Source organism: Bubalus kerabau, chromosome 1 (genome assembly GCF_029407905.1).
Source record: "Bubalus kerabau isolate K-KA32 ecotype Philippines breed swamp buffalo chromosome 1, PCC_UOA_SB_1v2, whole genome shotgun sequence".
Taxonomy (NCBI): Eukaryota; Metazoa; Chordata; class Mammalia; order Artiodactyla; family Bovidae; genus Bubalus; species Bubalus kerabau.
In genome coordinates this window covers 170,488,085-170,507,884 of record NC_073624.1, presented here as the reverse complement: position 1 = coordinate 170,507,884, position 19,800 = coordinate 170,488,085, and the positions used below count along the sequence as shown (strand labels likewise).

Here is a 19,800-nt window from a genome sequence, read left to right as displayed (position 1 = left end):
AGGGGACCAGGGCTACTCCCTCGCTGCGGTGGACGGGCGTCCTCTCACTGCAGGGGCTTCTCGTCATGGCGCGTGGGCTCTAGGGGCACAGGCTCTGTAGTTGTGGCTCGCGGGCTCCAGGGCGTGGGCTCGGGAGGCACACAGGCTCAGCTGCCCCGCAGCACGTGGGATCTTCCTGGATCAGGGGTCGAAACCATGTCCCCTTTACTGGCAGAATTCTTAACCACTGGAACACCAGGGAGTCCCAGGAAAGAACTTTCTAACAGTCAAAACCATTTAAAAAAAAAATGCAGTGGGAGGAGCATTCTCTTCATTAAAACCATCTGAGCAGAGGCTGGATAACTTCTTGAATGGCAATGTGAACTACAGAACCTCTTGTCCATTCCTATTCTCGATGAAATCTAAGTGCATAGACAAAATAGAGCCAAGACTGTATGTCAAAGCTCAGCACAGAACTACTTCTTTAAAATGAAGAGATGAATTTAATCATATCTACGTTTCTATGAATTTTGTATTATAAACCTACAGTTCCTATGTTGCAGCTAAGTTCCATGTGGAAGGAATGCTGGAAACAACCTATTTTACTGAATTGAGTCTCCATGCTCTTTTGGACACAGAACAAGAATGCCGACTTATGCTGGGGCTGAGAGTAAAAATGTCCCTATCTATACCCAAGATCTGTCTGCAAAAGTGTCAGAACCATTTAGAACAGAGAAGATCACGAGAACCCTCCTGCAGGCTCTGCTTCCCTCTAAGATCACAAAGCATCTAGAAACTGCTTCTACAAAGGGGCTCTTAACATGGAAACCACCAGGGTTCAGGATTCCTCAGAAAGTTTGGCAACGTCTTGTGCTCGTGGCCTTTTTCTAAGCGGGGGCGGGGCTCACAGTTTTCATTAGACTCTCAAGTGTGTTCATGACTGTAAGAACAGTAAGACCCGCATGAGTGCGACAGCATTCTGAGGGCAGCCCTGTGGTGCCCTTCTGACGTGGCTGCAGCCTCCTCAACTGTTGTGCAGGGGTTCAGAAAATTGATTCTGAATTTCCTTTCCAATGCTAAAGACCCACAGCACAGAAATGGCAGAGCAAACAGCCTTGTTCACAAGGACTCCCTGGGCCCTGAGGAAACAGTGAGTGACAAGTGCCCAGTGGCTGCTGTGATAGGCATATCCCTCTTAAGTCATGGTCACATTTGGCTTCAAAGAGATGTTACTGGCCACTTTGTTACTGTTATTATTGATTTGGTTACCAACTTTCCTGATGAAAGACCAACAACATCAAATAACTGCCTTACTGCCAAAGGTAAGCTTACCACTTAAATACAAAATACAATCTTCAGGAAAGTATACAGTAAGTTATTTTGAAATACTGATTCTGGGAAAGATTGAAGGTGGGAGGAGAAGGGGACAGCAGAGGATGAGACGGTTGGATGGCATCACTGACTTGATGGACATGAGTTTAAGAAAATTGCGGGAGATGGTGAAGGACAGGGAAGCCCGGAATGCTGCAGTCCATGGGGTCACCAAGAGTTGGACGCAACTTAGTGACTGAACACCACCACACCTCCTCCCATTAAAAAAATCCCACAAAAACCTGTATGTGCCATTTAAGTCAATAAATGTAGAGTATTTCAGTACTATCTACATTGAAAGTGGGAAGAGGGAGAGAGAGAAATGGAGCCCAGATCATTATCAAGAGACATGTTTTCCTGTTCCATATGACTGTATAGTCACAAAGAGCCAGACACGACGGAAGGACTTTCACTCTCCTTTCCTAGAGATCTTTAAAAGTAAGACTGGTACTGACCCATCTGGAATGATTCTAGTCCCGGCAAGAAGCCAGTGAGCCACTGCGCGCCCTTCCATTCCTGCGGCTTTAAGTAGTAAACATCCTAAAGTACCTCAGAACCAGAAGCAGAATCCATGCAGAAAACCACAAGCACACAGGCAGCACTAAGGATTTTAAGTGATACAAGGAAAGACTGATCGGTGGATTCTTCTGGCCACTCTTGTGAGAAAACAATTATTCCAAATATTCAGTCTTGCACTGTGTGGTTTTGAAAATTTAGCTTCAGGAAGTTGCAGAATATTTTCAGTAAGGGATCTAACAGAATCCCTTTTGCTTTTCAATTTAAAAACATCTATTAATATTGACTGAGATGACAACACTCCAATATCTGCTTGTGTTCACGTTAAATCTGTAATCAGAGATGGTGATGTAGAAATACACAGTCAAATGTCATTTAAAAACACACAAAAATTGGACATGTTATATACTTCTCTTTTAAAATGTATTTGTATTATTTTCACCAATCAAAACACACGTAATATATTTTATTATAAAACATTAGGCAATGTTACTTTTGAGATATGCAATCTGAAAGGTCACACCTGTGTTTACTACCAGTATGAAACACCAGAGGAGTTACATTAGAAATCAACCGTATGAACTCATCATATATCATTACCATGACTTTACACAGCATCAAATCTGGATTCAGTCTGCCATTCAGTGTTTCAACTTTGGACTCTGGGTGTCAGTAAGGGGCCCTACCAAGCATTTTCTCCTTTCAGGACTGCAGCTCTGAGTTTCATGGTGCACAGATAAGCACAGAGCCTTGATTCTGTCTCCTGTTTCCACAGTGGATCAACACTGAGCAGGATGCTTCTAGAATGCTCTCCTACTCTGACAGACTCTGTCTGCTCTCTGGAACCTGCACTTGAAGTCAAGATCTGACAGGGAAGGCAGTCATTTCCTTTTTAACAAAAAACTAAGTCAACAAACAAAATGAACCTAGTTCAAATTCCAGGCTAATAATAAATTACCTGGTTTATAAAAATATGTGTCCAAAATAGTTACTTCCAGGGTTGTGTACAATATAAATTACAAAAATAAAATAGAAAAGATGAAAAATTGAGCACATTTTTCAGTTCTTTATCCAACACCAGAATTTATCCATGGAGAGCAGTGTGGAACCATCTGCATTGCACCAGGTCCCTGGCACGTCCCAGCTCAGGAGGGAGGGCCCTGAACTGGGGTGAGGTACTTCTATGGAGCTCTGCGGTCCGCAGCACCATGGCCTGCCGGGGTGCACTCGTCACTCGCTGGTGGAAGGTGGTCTTGGCAGGAAACCCGTCCACACCATCACGGACTTCCTCCGTGAACACAGGAGGAGTCAGTGAGCAGAAAGCCACTCTGTATGGCACCTAGCTCCATTTATAAACGGCACCTGGTGAGTGTACAATCACCCGGTGGGACTTCCACGTGCCCTCGCGTTCCTGTGCTGCATGTACATAAGCTGAGGACAGATCATGTATTTTTAAAACTCTCCCCTTTCCTTTTCTTTTCAAAGATAGATTTAGTAAAGTCTTTTTAAAGAATGTGTATTAGGTCATTTTAAGATGTTTATATATGTACAGCAGTAACTTTCTTCACTATACCATCAGGCCTCTGAAGCCAAAATAATCCTCAGCTATGTAACAGGTGTTTCTGCCCCAATCCAAGTTAGTATTCCATCTTACAGCTGAACATGTCTAAACATCACAATAGAAAACTATTTATTACTTCAATATTAATTTTGTTCATCAAGGGTTCCAGTTTCCAGTGACAAGACCAATAAGATACAAATGGTATAGAGAGAATCATATATTTTAGATATATTTATAATAAACTTTCTTAACAAAGTTCCTCCTCAGAACACATTCCATAGAATGTGACAATGTTGACTCAATAGCTTCCAAAATAACTGAACAAAAGATATGAATCTGCAATAGAATAAGCTCCAGGGGAAAGCATTACAAGCACAGGTAGCCATATGTGACCATCATAACTCCATTTCTGCAATGACACTTCAATACTCAGTATTTTACTGAATCTTGAATAATTTCCATATTAGTCTGAAAGTATCAATTTCAGGTGAGCAGCTTAAAATCAGGAAATATTTACTAGTTAATAATTGCCCTTTAGGACAGCTCCTCCCTATCTCTCAGAAGGTCTTCCCTTAGGAACAGGAAACGCCTCCACAAAGTGGAAAACCACCACAAACAGCCATTGTGAACCAGCTTGCTTCCTAAAATAGACCAAAGTGGGTTTAGGTGGTTTCTTTCATAAAAGAAAGAAAGTCGAGGAAGAATGCTGTGTTGGAAGAGGGAAACTCTGCCTTGTGAAATCATGTATCTTACCCTAGAGGAGGTAAGAAAGGACCCAGTCCAGGCGCAAGCAAAACAAGCACTCAGCAAGTGACTGCCATCATCTTTAGTGATCACTTCGTAAAATTCTACTCTAACAGCAGGTGATGGGGTCAAGAATCTATCTGCCATCATATGATTGACATGGGTGTTAGGTGGCTAATAAAGAAGATGAAGTTCTAGGTAGCACTTCAAATTAATAAGTCCAGAAGACCAAGAAAAAAGAGATGGGGTAGTAGGATTTTAAACATATATATGTTTTAAGCAGCATAAAACAAAACTTAAAATGCTATCGTGCAGTAAAACTGAATGTACAGTCATCCAGACTAACACAGTTTAGAGAAAACAAAGTATCCTGGTCTTAGCAGTGATAATTCTCAGCCTAAAACATGACAAATTAAAGAAAAGTTACATTTTTTTCATTATATAGATTTAATTATATTCCTTCTGAAATATGAAAGAAAGTTAATTCATACCCTAAAAGAAGGTAAGATATTATAATATGATGGTGGCCAATTAATACACATAAATCTATTTTTTTCTGGACAAACACAAAATTATTTAAGAGGATTAAGAGACAATTCTAGAAGCAGCACTACCTTGAAGATTATTTGGCTTTATAAATACTGATTTCCAAAGTGCTAGAGGGCAAATCCAAGCAAGCATCTGTGTCATGCATATAAATCCCAACAGTTACTGAGGATGAGAAATGATCACTATTACCGCACAACTTAAAAAAAAATTCATATATTCTAATTGCTCACCTGAAATGACCTTGAACAAAATTTCTAAATGTGTGGTTTGTATTTTTTTTTTTTTCTTTAATCTGCTTCATTTTATAATCTAAGCAAGGCAAGCCTAGTACAACTGAGTAGGGGCAAGGCATCATGTTTCTTACATGCAGAACATGGAGTTTTTCTATTTGGTTCCATCAACTCCCAAGTATTTCACGCCCATGGAAGTGAGAGTTCCTTCACTGATGACAAGCTTGCTATTTCTAACTTATCATCGACAGCCTTCCAGGGGTCCTGTCGAGGCATCCAGACTGCTGTCTGTGTCCGAGGCCAGCGTCTGCTCCGTGGACATGGATGAAATGTCATTGATGGACGACGACTGAGAAGGAGTGGTGTTGCTGCTTACTGCTGCATCTGTGCTAAGAAAACCAAATATAATAAAATCTGAGGCACGACACTGCTGCAGATCCAGGCAGTGAGACTTCAGGCCACTTCTCAGCTCTGTCCTTTTGCAGTTTCCTATACTATTAGTATAAACAAGAAGTTAGTTGACTGTACATTTTGAACTTTTTGTGGAGTCTTTCTTTAGGCTCAAAATCCCAAATATTCCTTTGTCTTTCACTGCAATATTCTCTTTCTTCCTGGTGGCTAAACTTCACACATGTATAGTCATGTTAACTACTTTAAAAATACCTTCTGGTTTTAAAAAGATATTAAAAGAAAATTGTTGAATTTATCCTAAAACTATCAGGATCACAAAAGGCTCAAGTCCAAGTAGGATTCAAGTGTCATCAGACATTTCAATTATAATCATAAACACTTAATCCAAGGGAAAAAACATCAACCTTTGAAGAGTTCTTTTGCAATAAAAAATACCTTCTAAAAGGAGGAATGATACAAACAAGAAAAAAATAGGAACAAAATTTAGTGGACTCTTGTTCATTTTATTTTTGCCTTCTAAATCCCCAAAACTGATATTTTAAGGCAAATGAAACTAATCTGTTTTCCACTATCTATATTTTAGCCTGGTTTGAACAAAAACAAAACATCCAGGGTCTCAGAGGTCAGTCTTAAATTTGTGGTTAACTATAAGCATCTAAATTTTTATTGAAGTTATATAATCTCCAGACACTTGACACATGTCATGCTGAATATAAAATTCAAGAATAAGAAACAGCCCCATATGTATTTACATGTGTGTGTGGCGTGCATGTGCTTTCCAGTGGGAGTGGAGTGAATACAAATGTGAAATAAATGTAAGTAAAGAGTTTTGTTTAAGGTAGAACCTTATAGATGGTATTATAAGTTAATACCATATATATTACGCCTCTAATAGTCATACAGCTTCCTAATTGTTAGTCAGACTGCTACCACTAAGATCAAGCAGAAAGATAGGAGAATTATATGAACAATTTTCTCAAAAGAAAACCAAATTCCACTTTATCTAGACTCATATTAATTTTCTTTTTTAATTGGTTGGGGGCAATATAAAGAAGGTCATGCACGTTGAAAGCTTTAAATTCAATTCCCCTATCTATAAATGAAAATGACAGTGGCTGTTACAAGGATGAACCAAGAAATGTTCACAAAACAGTTAGTTTGCTGCCTGGCATCAATAAAATGTTAGCTGCCACAACCAGAGCAGACCAAAAAGAGAAAAGTATTTCACACAAGGAGTTTTCAAATCCAATGCTGGTCAAGGTGGCACTTAAAACATGCTGTTGCCATTTACAAAAAATGAATAGAGAAAGAAAAGTATTATGCAATCCAACTATTAAAGCAATCACTAACCTGAGGGTTGATCTTTTACAACACCATTCTTGCTTCTTTCTTCCCAATCCATCACTTCTTTGTAAATTAGCTCTTCAAACAGAAATGCAAGTTAGAATGCTTCATCAGTTTCTCTGCATCTCTAAACCCTGCTTCCAAATAAATTGGAACCACTCCAAGGACACTGTGATGTGCTATTTTTAACTGTGATAGACAAGTAATAGTTTACCTAGACCAAAATATAATTTGATTCCTTGTATCTTTTCAACCAACCAATTATGAAGGCCATAAAAGTAGGGTAGCTCTGGATCCACTAGTGGGTTTTACAAAGTTGAGGGTAGGGAGAGAGTGAAAGAGAGACATGAGGAATGGGGAAGAGAAGGAGGAAAGTACTAGCAAAGTGACTCTAACAGAACAGTTTAACTACTGGATATTATCACATCTTTTTGCACAGTTTTTCCTCCACCATTGTGGTTCTTCAAATGTAAACTCCTCCAGATTGGCCAGAAATTGGTCTAGTTACCTAAGTTTTTTCTTGGTTTCAATCTCAGTTTTCCTCAATGTTCATTTGTCAGAAGAACTACCTATTAGGTAAGATACTAGCAGCATCCTACAAGTTTGGTATTCGTGAAATAAAATCAGCACAGTGCAGGCACCGAGCGAGGCTGTGGCTGTGTGCACTGCGAGTCACTTGTTCCCTGCAGCCCAGGGAGCGGCTCTTGGGCAGGACACGCTGCCATGTTTGACTTGCGCTGACCACAGTTCTCAACTATTATTGATTCTGCTTTTTAATGAAATATTTTTAGTTTAACCTCTTTATTACTGGTTTAGTTTCTTGTGGGTTGTCTGGTTCGAGTGGTGGTAATAACTATTTGCATATTTTTGATCTGCAATTTCCCCCCAACTCTTATTTTAAAACGCATAACTACAAGGCTTACCAATACAGCAGAAGTTCCCTTGACCCCAGTGGGGTCTCTCATATCTGCTTTACAGGGGCCTGTGAATTGGGGTTACTCAAAAGTTTGCAACACGTTATCAAGTTAAGTGTAATACACTTACTGAATTTAGTTTACAAATCAAGATTTGATAATGTGAGATGTGTGAAAAGCCTTTGTTTTTGTCTTCTGAAGCAAATATGCAATTCATACACGTTCCTCTCTAATTTTGTTATCTTCAAGTTCTTCATTTACTGGGAAGTGGGAAGAGAGAGGATAGAGCTGAAGGGTCTCCACCCCTCCCTTAGAAAGGCTACTGTCAAAAAGTGTTAAGTTGCCCCATTTCAAGAAATGTGTAACAATCAAAATAAATTCCATCTTTACCTTTCCATTCTTCAATTGCATGTTCTCTCTCTTCCAACTGGGCATCATAAATTTGGGGTGGTGGCTAAAAATTAAATTTTACAGGTAAAGTTAATAGTTGAAAAAATAATAAGGCATGAAGAAAATGAATCACTTGTAAGACTTCTAAAATACTTATAAAAATAATAAAATAAAATATTTATAATATTGATATAGTTTCATTCAATATGTGGCTTAAAGATTTCTAAGTATATTTACATTGGTTTCAAAATCAAAATAATTACAGAATAATTAACCAAAAAATAGACCTATTATAGTCCTGCTAATAATTACACTCTAAGGACATCTGCCCAAATGTAATTATAAAATTAGCAATCACAGGCTGCTTCCTACAGATCCATTCTGGACAAGGTACTGTGCTAGGAAATACAGAAGCTGCAAAATATATCTCAAGTTTTTATTTCTTCCTATTAGAACTCCCAAATTTAGTCCCCAAATCATAAGTGGACTGCTTCAAAAAATGGTGGTTAAATGCACAGGACAAAACCTAATAATGAGCATGTGAACGTGAACGTGAACGTCACTCAGTCGTGTCCGACTCTTTGTGACCCCATGGACTGTATGGTCCCTGGAATTCTCCAGGCCAGAATACTGGAGTGGGTAGCCTTTCCCTTCTCCAGGGGATCTTCCCAACCCAGGGATCGAACCCAGGTCTCCTGTACTGCAGGCGGATTCTTTACCAGATGAGCTATGAGGGAAGCCCAATAATGAGCATGCCACCATGTAATTATTTCACTTCCAACTAAAGACCATCCATACCAGGGATGCTACAGAAAAATGCACATGAGCACCACACTCAGAAGTGGAACTCCTCTAACAGGTACCTCTGGGGAAGGATGTCCAGACCTGTGATTTTCAGCAAGTTTCTGAGCCTGACTGGATACCTAAACAAGATAATAAAAGCAAAACCCAGGTATGGTACCAGGTACACAAATGGATGCCTAAAAAAGGTGATATTGTGATCACACATCAGCATTGACATAAATGAAGACAATTATATCACCACAGCATAAGCATGTTCATTCCTGAGGTACTTGGAGTTCAGCCCCAGTAAGGAGTCCTAAAAGGGGTTTGACCCCGGCTATAGCTGAGCACTGAAGAATTGATGCTTTTGAACTGTGGTGTTGGAGAAGACTTGAGAGTCCCTTGGACTGCAAGGAGATTCAACCAGTCCATTCTGATGGAGATCAGCCCTGGGATTTCTTTGGAAGGAATGATGCTAAAGCTGAAACTCCAGTACTTTGGCCACCTCATGCGAAGAGCTGACTCATTGGAAAAGACTCTGATGCTGGGAGGGATTGGGGGCAGGAGGAGAAGGGGACGACAGAGGATGAGATGGCTGGATGGCATCACTGACTCGATAGACATGAGTCTGAGTGAACTCCGGGAGTTGGTGATGGACAGGGAGGCCTGGTGTGCTGTGATTCATGGAGTTGCAAAGAATTGGACACAACTGAGTGACTGAACTGAACTGATATGGCCTCAAAGTAATCAGGAATCCTTTTAACCATAAATCTTTGTGTAGCCATTTCAGACAGATAGACAGAAGATCCAGGGAAATGTATGCCCTGCCTTTACACACAAGTCTTTTCAAAATAGATGCTTACCGCTTCTGCTTCAGCGGGGTCATACCAAACAGTGATATAAGGGTGACGCAAAGCTTCATCTACAGAGATTCGCTTGTCGGGATCTATCACTAACATTTTTGATAATAAGTCTCTGGCTTGACTTGCTAGGGTAAAAACAAATATTAGATTAATAAAGAAACAATTTTAACTGGAGAATCACACAATAAAGAACTAAATGTGACAGCACAGACAGAACAAAAATATACTAACTCTGAGAAACTGGTGATAAATTCAGGATTATTAGTCTCTTTCTTTAAAGGTAAATCAAGCAGCCATTTCCTACAAACCAGGCTTTCAAAGGTGCTTTTGGCCTGAGTATGGGAGGGGAGAAGGACAGGGCATAAGACTGACAAGCCATGGGCAGGGAGGGTACAGGAGCTAGGCCAAGTGTGGCACTGCAGAGAGGGCAGGCATGAAGCACGGGCAAGCCTTTTCTCTTGATGAACAGACTAAGCCACACAATGACTTCATATTTGCATCATATAGAACAGTTCACAGATATCTGCTTTGCCTGCGCTGTGCTTAGTCTCTCAGTCGTGTTTGACTCTTTGCAACCCCATGGACTGTAGCCCACCAGGCTCCTCGGTTCTTGGGATTTTTCAGGCAAGAACACTGGAGTGGATAGCCATTCCCTTCTCCAGATGATCTTTCCAATCCAGTGATCAAGCCCAGGTATCTTGCACTGCAGGTGGATTCTTTACTGACTGAGCCACCAGGGAAGCCCTCTGTTTTGCCTACCTGTATACAATGTACACTTAGGAAAAAAAAATCTAGAGATTAGTAGCTAGAAAAAAATTTAACAAGTTCAATAACTTGGTTAAATACAAGGCTCACCTAGGTTTCAGCAATTAAAATTCACAGGTGGGACCTCCCTGGTGCTCCAGTTGCTGAGACACTGCACTCCTGTGCAGGGGCCCAGGTTCAACCCCTGGTCAGGGAACTAGACCCCACATGCTCCACCTGAGAGCTTGCACGTGCAACCCAAGACCCCAGACGCCACAGCAAAGACCCAAGACAGCCAAATGAATACCAAAACCAAACAAAGTTCACATGTGTAGGCAAAGGAGAGATGGAACTCTTCTGAATGAGGCACAGTTTGTCTTGATGCAAAGAAAATCAAATCTATTCTTTTCCCTTAAACACATTAAAATGTGATGGGCACAGGATAAGGGGAGAAGGCCTTTTAAAATTTCTGCCTCTTCAAATGGGTGACAATCTTTATTCAAGTATTCTTTATACTTGGTAACAGTTTAAATTCCATTTGCTGTAACTAATATAAGAATCTTTCAGACTATGTAAATATTTTGACCAGAGGCTTCAGTTTTGTCCCCTTTATTGAGGACAAAACTTCAAGGTCATTAAGCTTTCTTTCTGAAATGCCTTCATTCTAGCCTATAAATGACTTTGAGGGTTTTCAACTATTTCATCTTTCAGTTTTCACAGATTTTAGAATGCAAACATAAAAAAGCTTCACCAGATTATGAAAACAAGTATATGAAAAAAGGATATCTTACTTTTAATTTTGTCTCGTTCAGATTCTGATGGGAATATCCAATCTGGAAAGAGTTCTTCAAATTTGACTCCAGGATACTTTGGTCTGTTTTCTACATAATTCCTCACAGTTGGCTGAAGTTTCTTCATGAAATCTGCAGATGGTGTTCCTAGCTGCTCAATAACTTTATTCCACTGATCAATATCTAAGGAGTCTCTTGAGGAAAATACAACTGAAATGCCTTATATTCATATTACATAAGTTGCATCATTCAAAGAGAAACTTAAATTATACTTATCAATGAATAATTAATCAGGCCAGCTCACTGGGTCAGCAGAAGCATTCTGAAATAATATTCAAATAAGGTTTGGGTTCCTAGTTAAGACTATTAAAAAAAAAAAACAAATAAGCTCTGCACCATATAAACTCTGGTCACAGTTTATTACATCAACACAATGAAGTCTTTATGGCTTCCTATTCTAGATCAAAATAAAGTTATCTTGAAGCTGAAGAATACCTATGACTGAAAGGCTTAAACATGAAAGTAGGTAATAATTATGTAGGCAAATTGAAATCAGTTCTCATAATAACGAGCTTCCCTGATAGCTCAGTTGGTAAAGAATCTGCCTGCAATGCAGGAGACCCTGGTTTGATTCCTGGGTCGGGATGATCCGCTGGAGAAGGGATAGGCTACCCACTTCAGTATTCTTGGGCTTCCTGTGTGGCTCAGCTGGTAAAGAATCTGCCTGCAATGCGGGAGACCTGGGTTTGATCCCTGGGCTGGGAAGATTCTCTGGAGAAGGGAAAGGTTACCCACTGCAGTATTCTGGCCTGGAGAATTCCATGGACTCTACAGTCCATGGGTTCGCAAAGAGTTGGACACGACTGAGCGACTTTCACACCTCCACTTCTCTTAATAAAGCTATGTTAGATATAAAGCTCCCTGAAATAGAAAGACCTAACTGACTGCTTAATTTACGGCTGGGAACCACCTTGTAGGCTTGGCAGGATGGGGTGCACGAGGCAGGGAGCAGGAGCTGGGGCTCTGGACTTTCTAAGCCCGCATCATGTCATCTCCCACTGTGGCTGGGCTTACACTGAGCAGCGACAGCTTTGAGAGGTCACTAAAGTTTTACTTGGCACTGACTCTGGCTATCATTGCAATATAAATGAGTGTGTTTTATTTCCTTTCCAAGTACATGACCTAGGTTGCAGACTCCATTGTGTGTTAGTCACTCACTAGGTGTCAGGCAGTCAATCTCCCTTAGGTTTCATCTTCCTATTTGTAAAATGCAGACAAGGCCAGCTTTGTCTCTTTTTCTGGGAGCTTGAGATAACTGGCAAGATGAATGTGGAAAGTGATTCTAAAACCATAAACATTATATAAGAGAACACAAAACAGAGGAATCAAATAAATAAACAGAATCTTTAAAAAGTTATTAATTGAGGTATGTCTTAGAAAAATAAAATGACATTACTGTGAAAGAACCTAGGGAACAAACACATGTTCTTCAAAGAACAAAGGAGGAGGCCCTCTCATCTCCTGTGATGTCTTTCTTCTTCTTGGTATACCATCACCATTTTGCTCTCCACTGGAGCTTTCCATCACCAGTCAAACATAATTTTTTCCCTCTCATCTTAAAACAAGTCACTTTCCTTTGAACTTCCGTAGCTTAGCTACCATTCCCATTTGCAGCAATAGAGTTGTTTATATCTTTAATTCCCAACCTGTCATGCTCTCTTAACCATTCTCTTCACCCATCATTTCATGAAAACTGTGTCCGTCACAGTTGCAGATGGGCGCTCCTCAGCTCTCAGTCCTCAGCTTTGTGACAGTGTCCACGTGCCCCCTCAGTAATCTGCTTCTGGCCTCCAGAGCCCCGTGCTTTCTGAGGGGTACCTGGCAGAAGCCTTCTCTTTCTTATAAGCCACGAGGACTTCTTTTCTACCTTCGCTTATGAACCTAAAACAAATCTCTGACAACTGCAGTCTGGTTTCCAGAATCTCTTTCTATCTAATGTTTGAAAAAAGAGCAAAATTGTCTTTGGAAAATGATGCTAATCTCTGTGTGTGTTCTAAGGATGACATTAGATGACCTTATACATAAAATTATTATTACAGATACTGTAAGATGTTAATATGTAAACTAAGAATTTTAACATTATTTAATAATGCACCAGAAAGTACCCACACTTTTCATATCTGTACTATCTGAAGATATCACAGTTAATTAAGAAAAGAAAGACGCAAAATAAATTAAAAATTGAGACAAACTGAATGTTAAGTAGACACTTCCAATTATGTATCGTTAGGGAATTCCCTGACAGTCCAGTGATTAGGACTCGGTACTTTCACTGCTGAGGGCGTGGTTTCAATCCCTGACTGGGGAACCAAGATCCTACAAGCCTCGTAGCTTGGCATAATAAATAAATGTATCTTTAGAATACATCAACTTTTCCTTTTTATATTGAATTTATTTGCAAATTAAATATCTCCTATTTACAGTTTGAAACAACTGAATCTAAGGTAAGGCTATGAAAAATTGCTAGAAAATGTATTAGAACAAAATAAAATGCTATGTTTAACTTCACATAAAATCTGTGATGTGAAAACTATTAAGGAAGGTAAATAAAATGATAGGGATAAAATTTTTTCATTTCAAGTTTGTGTTGTGAAGATTTATATTATAAGAAAATCACCCTCATAAAATCATAAAAATGAAAATTAATAAAATATATATAAAACATTGACTATACAACTTAATTTCTCTTAAAGATAACCATCAATCTGCCAGCAGAGACTACTTAAAGCTTTCATAACAAAAAAATAAAATCAAAAGACTAATGAAAATTTTAGGTGGTGAGAACACAAATGAAAAAGGGTATATGTGAAGAACTAAGTTAGAGTAAAAAATATTGAAGATGGAAGAACATGAGGAATATGAGAAAAGAAAGCTATTGAAACTATTATTTATCTATTCTTCCTTATGCTACATATCATAATATGATTTGCTGACCACAGTATAAGTTAACCTTTTGCATTTTATATTTATTTAGACTTCCCCACTGGGGAAGTCACAAAATAACCATCTAAGTGGATCTTCTAAAATTTTCCACAAAATGTCAGAAGAGTAACAAACAAAAAATTTAGCAAATATTGTTCCTCACAAACTTTTCCCTTTACGTCTTATGTAGCATGCTTCAGTTCTTACTTTGGAGGAAAATATTCTATTGCATCCTGGTAACTGATGAAATAGTATATTAAACAAATTACATAAGAATATTGGCCTATTAAATTTAGACAACTCCCTAAATAGTTAAATTAATTAACTAAATAGTATTTTCATTTAAACACCAGAATACATTTGTCAAAGAGTAAATGCATTTCTTATAAGTTATTTTTAACAAAATTAAGAATATAAATTGGTTTAACTTAATTCTATGTGTTAATAAAATTGTTAAGTCAAGTAAAAGAGAAAACATAAAATTGAGCCATTTGATCTGTGACACTAATTTAACAAATATAATCAAGACCTCCTTAGAATACAGTCTAGAATTACGACATTTTCCTTTTGAGCTCCTGCTGCCTTTGGTATTTATGGAAAACATGGCCGGGAAGGTCCCCGGGAAGGATACGATCAGTGCCTTGGAATATCACACAACCTTTCACCAGCTCTCCCATGATGCAACCCACTGACCAGATATCAACTGAAAATAAAGTGAAATGACAAAATTATGAAGTGCCATGAACAAAACAAAGGTGAGGAAAAGATTTCTAACAGTGCACTAAACACATAAATATGGAAAATAAACGGCCAGTTAAGGGTGAACTGTTTTAGACAGTATGAAAGATTGCTGACCTCTATTTTGGCTTTCAGTTTGCAGCAATCTTGGCTTTCAGTGCCAAATAGTCCAATACCTTACAGCTTCAAAGACAAAGTCCCAGAAATTAGGAGTGCCTGTCCCCAGAAAGCTGTTTCCAGGCACGAGCCCACCCCGGCTCCCGGCCTTGTGGTCAGCACCAGGTATCTCCCTGTGAAGGATACAGTCTCTTCCTGGGAACAGGACTTTATGGAGGACCATTTCTGCCATGATGCACCCGACAGACCAGATGTCCACTACCAAATACCAGGTGATTAAAACCAGCCAGAGACCGCCCCCACGCATGTCTTTTCTCAAATCCCCTCCCAAACAAAGACAGACCCAGCTTGTTAGTAGTACTCATGTAAAATATGAACACCATGCCTCCAGAATGATCCATTTCTAAACTGTCAAGGCAGTGTGGCCCCACAGGGCCAGGCTTGTTTGGGTTCCAGGCGAGGGCCAGGGGCGCCTCAGCTTCTGGCTGTCCCCCCTCCTCTGCAGGGCCCAGCTGAATCAAGGCCTCAGAAGCCGAGACAGAGAGCTCTTCAGTGCCCCTGCTGGTGCAGGTGGGGTTAGAGACGCTAACAGGGGACCGAATTTCCTTCCATGGCCATAGAGGACTGGAAGGCCACAGACTTGTGTCTCTCTGAATGGGAGCACAAGTTCTAAAACATCTGGATAAACTTGAAGCTCAGTTCATTTCAGATGACTTAGGCAAACTTTCAGACTCCTTTTTTTTTTTTTTTTTAATAAGTAAGTGTGATTTAGTTCTTTTTGACAAATTTTTCAAAAGCTAAGTTTCAAAGAGCTCTGATATTGCTAGAATAAGTTTTGCTGTTAAAAAAAAACACCAATTTTATACACAAAAAGCACATGCTGTATTATTCCATTTATATCTAGTTCAAAAATAAGAAAAATCAATCTATGGTGCTGGAAATCAGGATAATGGCTTCCCTTGGGAGTTGAGACCCAGAGGGGTCCTGGGGAGGCCTCAGTTATGCTGCTGGTTACATGGGTGTGCTCCAACTGAGCTGCACACCTGGGATTCACATTTTTTTTTTGTAAGCATATTATACTTTGACAAATGTTCAAAATATTCATTTCAAAAGTGAATAATTTTAACCAATGGAAATATAAAATTATTTCTCATCTGTGAACTATGATAATCTATGCATAACACAGTCTCCATATTATATTTCATACAGTTCACAGGAAAGAGAAGAAAGCTCGTGATGACTAACAGCACTAATTTTAAACATTGCGGCTTCTTCCAGTCCTGTCTGTACTCACCGTTCTCTTTGTAGCCCATGCCCAGGATGACTTCGGGTGCCCGGTAATACCGCGTGACCACATAGGGAGTCATCATAAAGTTGGTGCACGCTGTGCGAGCCAGGCCAAAGTCGAGGATCTTCAGGGTGCAGTCTGACTTGACTACAATGTTACTAGGCTTCAGATCCTAGGACAGAGAAGGTTAAAATTAATACAGTGAACCAAAGCATGCTAAGTAAACAATCTCACGTTGGTTAAGGATTTGTGAGGTCAGTGATCGCTGAAGTATGTGTGAGTGCTGGGAGAAGGAAGAAAGTTAGAATTGAACCCTGGGATTTTAGAATCATGTTGGAAAACCTAACTCTCAAATGGAAACCAACACAGAGCAGTCTAGAGAGGCCGGACGCGTGCCCTCATCCTCTGTGTGGAAGCCTTTGTGACACTGCTCTGCTTAAATCCTTGAGAGTCTCTACAACATCCTCCCCTCCCTCCTGCCACGCCCAGTCATCCTTCAGTTCCCAACATTCCGGTTCTTCCCTGCTATCCAACAGAAACACAATTCAAGCCCCATGTGTAACTTACATTTTCTAGCAGCCACCTTAAAAAAAGTGACTAGAAAAGGGAAGATTTAATTTTAATGATATTTTCTTTAATCCAATACAGTGTATTTCCATAGTATTCATTTCTAAAATGTAACCAACATATAAACATTATAGAAGTATTTTACATTTTTTGGTACTATCTTTGAAATCCAGTATTTATTTATAATTATAGCCACATTCTGAGTACTTAATAGCTTCATATGGCCAGTGGCTATGATGCTGGACAGCACAGGGCTAGAATTCTCGGGCCCTGGAATCTCCCAAAGGCTTCTTCTTGCTTTGGAAGAAGAATCCCACGACTACCAACACGAACTTCCCATCCCCTGGGACCTGCCATTCCCCGGCACACATACTACTCTTAAAGTCCCTTCTTCACCCCTCCCAGTGAGGGCTCTGTGAGAGGAGGCCTCAAGGTCTCTCTGTGCTCCCAGCATATGGAGTCTGGCACAGCAGATTCTCAGAAAATGTTTGCAGGTGAATGTACACATCACACTCCACCACACTCTCAACACAACTCATCACAACTTCTGCAGCTTTTTCCTTCGTTACTCTAGGGCCTTTCTTTATGGTGATCCCCTACATCCTAGACCCTTCCTCAGGCTACAGGAATTTGATTCTTGCCTGGAACTTCGGCCTGAAAACTCATCCTAGAAACTATGACTTCTAAACAATCTATTATTTTGACAAGTGCCTTCCAATGTGTAGCTACAATGTCAAATTGCCAAGTCACATCACACAGTAAATGATGTTTTAGGACCAGCACCTGGCTGAAACTTTCCAATTGATGCATCACCAACGGGCATAGGTGTGCCTTGAGTGACAGCTGCCAAAGGTTACTGGGATAAGTAGAACAACATTTAAGTTTATATCAATCAAAACTATGTTTCATTACTGCTAAGGGCTTTCTTTCTGAAAATTCGGAATTCAGTAAAATATAACATAACTATGCATTGCTTAAAAACATAATGAAAACTCCTACCAAGCCCATGCAGATGCACTGGTCCCTGGCTGGTCCCAGAGCACTTCCTCCATGCACGTCCCAACATGAAGTGCTGAGGGGAGCATGGCCAACCCCACCCACAGCTGCGAGGCTGCACAAAAGAAAGCATGGGAAGAATAGGCACCACACTCAAACCAGTGACCTTTTCCTGTGAGGAGGCAGTAATGCAGCTAAGGTAAAACAAACCAATTTGTTCCTAGGTTCTGTTTTTAGAACTAAAGAATATGGGAAGAACGGGTATTTCAGGATACAAATTGTGCTTAGTCGCTCAGTTGTGTTCAACTCTTTGCAACCCCATGGACTGTAGCCTGTCAGCCTCCTCTTTCCAAGGAGATTCTCCTTTTTATACACCATGGACCGTATAAAAAGGCAAAGAGATATGACACCGGAAGATGAGCCCCCAGATCTGAAGGTGTCCAGTATGCTTCTGGGGAAGAGCAAAGGGCAATTAATAATAGCTTTAGAAAGAATGAAGTGGCTAGGCCAAGTGGAAACGACACTCAGTTGTGAATATGCTTGGTGGTGAAAGTAATGTCTGATGTTGTAAAGAACAATACTGTATAGGAAGCCGGAATGTTAGGTCCATGAATCAAGATAAATTGGAGATGGTCAAGCAGGAAATGACAAGATTGAACACTGACATCTTAGTAATCAGTGAACTAAAACAGACAGGAAACAGTTCAGATCAGTTGCACGGTTGTGTCCGATTCTTTGCGACCTCATGGACTGTAGCATGCCAGGCTTCCCTGTCCATCATCAACTCTCGGAGCTTACTCAAACTCATTCCATAGAATCGGTGACACCATCCAACCATCTCATCCTCTGTTGTCCCCTTCTCCTCCTGCCTTCAATCCTTCCCAGCATCAGGGTCTTTTCCAATGAGTCAGTTCTTCGCATCAGGTGGTCAAAGTACTGGAGCTCCAGCTTCAGCATCAGCCCTTCCAATGAATATTCAGGACTGATTTCCTTTAGGATTGACTGGATGGATCTCCTTGCAGTCCAAGGGACTCTCAAGAGTCTTCTCCAACACCACAGTTCAAAAGCATCAATTCTTTGGCACTCAGCTTTCTTTATAGTCCAGCTCTCACATTCATACATGACTACTGGAAAAACCATAGCTTTGATTATATGGACCTTTGTTAGCAAAGTAATATCTCTGCTTGTTAATATGCTGTCTAGGTTGGGCATAACTTTTCTTCCAAGGAGCAAGTATCTTTTAATTTCATGGCTGCAGTAACCATCTGCAATAATTTTGGAGCCCAAGAAAATAGTCTGTCACTGTTTCCATTGTTTCCCCATCTATTTGCCATGAAGTGATGGGACTGGATGCCATGATCTTAGTTTTCTGAACGTTAAGCTTTAAACCAACTTTTTTACTCTCCTCTTCTACTTTCATCAAGAGGCTCTTTAGTGCTTCTTCGCTTTCTGCCATAAGCCTGGTGTCATCTGGATATCTGAGGTTATTGATATTTCTCCCAGCAATCTTGATTCCAGCTTGTGCTTCATCCAGCCCAGCATTTCTCATGATGTACTCTGAATATAAGTTAAATAAGCAGGGTGACAATATACAGCCTTGACATACTCCTTTTCCTAGTTGGAACCAGTCTGTTTTTCCATGTCCAGTTCTAACTGTTGCTTCTTGACCTGCATACAGATTTCTCAGAAGGCAGGTCAGGTGGTCTGGTATTCCCATCTCTTGAAGAAGTTTCCACAGTTTGTTGTGATCCACACAGTCAAAGGCTTTGGTGTAGTCAATAAAGAAGATGTTTTTCTGGAACTCTCTTTGCTTTTTTGATGTGATCCAATGGATGTTGTCAATTTCTGTTTCCTCTGCCTTTTGTAAATCTGGTTTGAACATCTGGAAGTTCATAATTCACATACTGTTGAAATCTGGCTTG

At 40.0% G+C, this 19,800-nt stretch overlaps 1 protein-coding gene across 9 annotated transcripts in view; it reads right to left on the bottom strand.

Moving 5' to 3' along the window:
* Nucleotides 1–921: 921 nt before the first annotated feature.
* The window catches only part of MAPK9 (mitogen-activated protein kinase 9), a 69,750-nt gene continuing 50,871 nt past the window's right edge, over nucleotides 922–19,800 (bottom strand). The window contains exons 6-12 of one of the 9 annotated variants that reach the window (XM_055539085.1): nucleotides 16,322–16,487; nucleotides 14,804–14,875; nucleotides 11,191–11,373; nucleotides 9,656–9,780; nucleotides 8,010–8,073; nucleotides 6,712–6,783; nucleotides 922–5,339 (exon numbers count right to left, since the gene is read on the bottom strand). In XM_055539085.1, the coding sequence (XP_055395060.1) occupies nucleotides 5,323–5,339; nucleotides 6,712–6,783; nucleotides 8,010–8,073; nucleotides 9,656–9,780; nucleotides 11,191–11,373; nucleotides 14,804–14,875; nucleotides 16,322–16,487 (699 nt within the window). In that variant the 3' untranslated portion in view covers nucleotides 922–5,322. Of the gene's footprint in view, nucleotides 5,445–6,711; nucleotides 6,784–8,009; nucleotides 8,074–9,655; nucleotides 9,781–11,190; nucleotides 11,410–13,650; nucleotides 13,767–14,803; nucleotides 14,876–15,213; nucleotides 15,286–16,321; nucleotides 16,488–19,800 lie in introns of those variants that run through there. The other 8 variants (XM_055539067.1, XM_055539063.1, XM_055539091.1 and 5 more) reach the window with 8 other exon arrangements.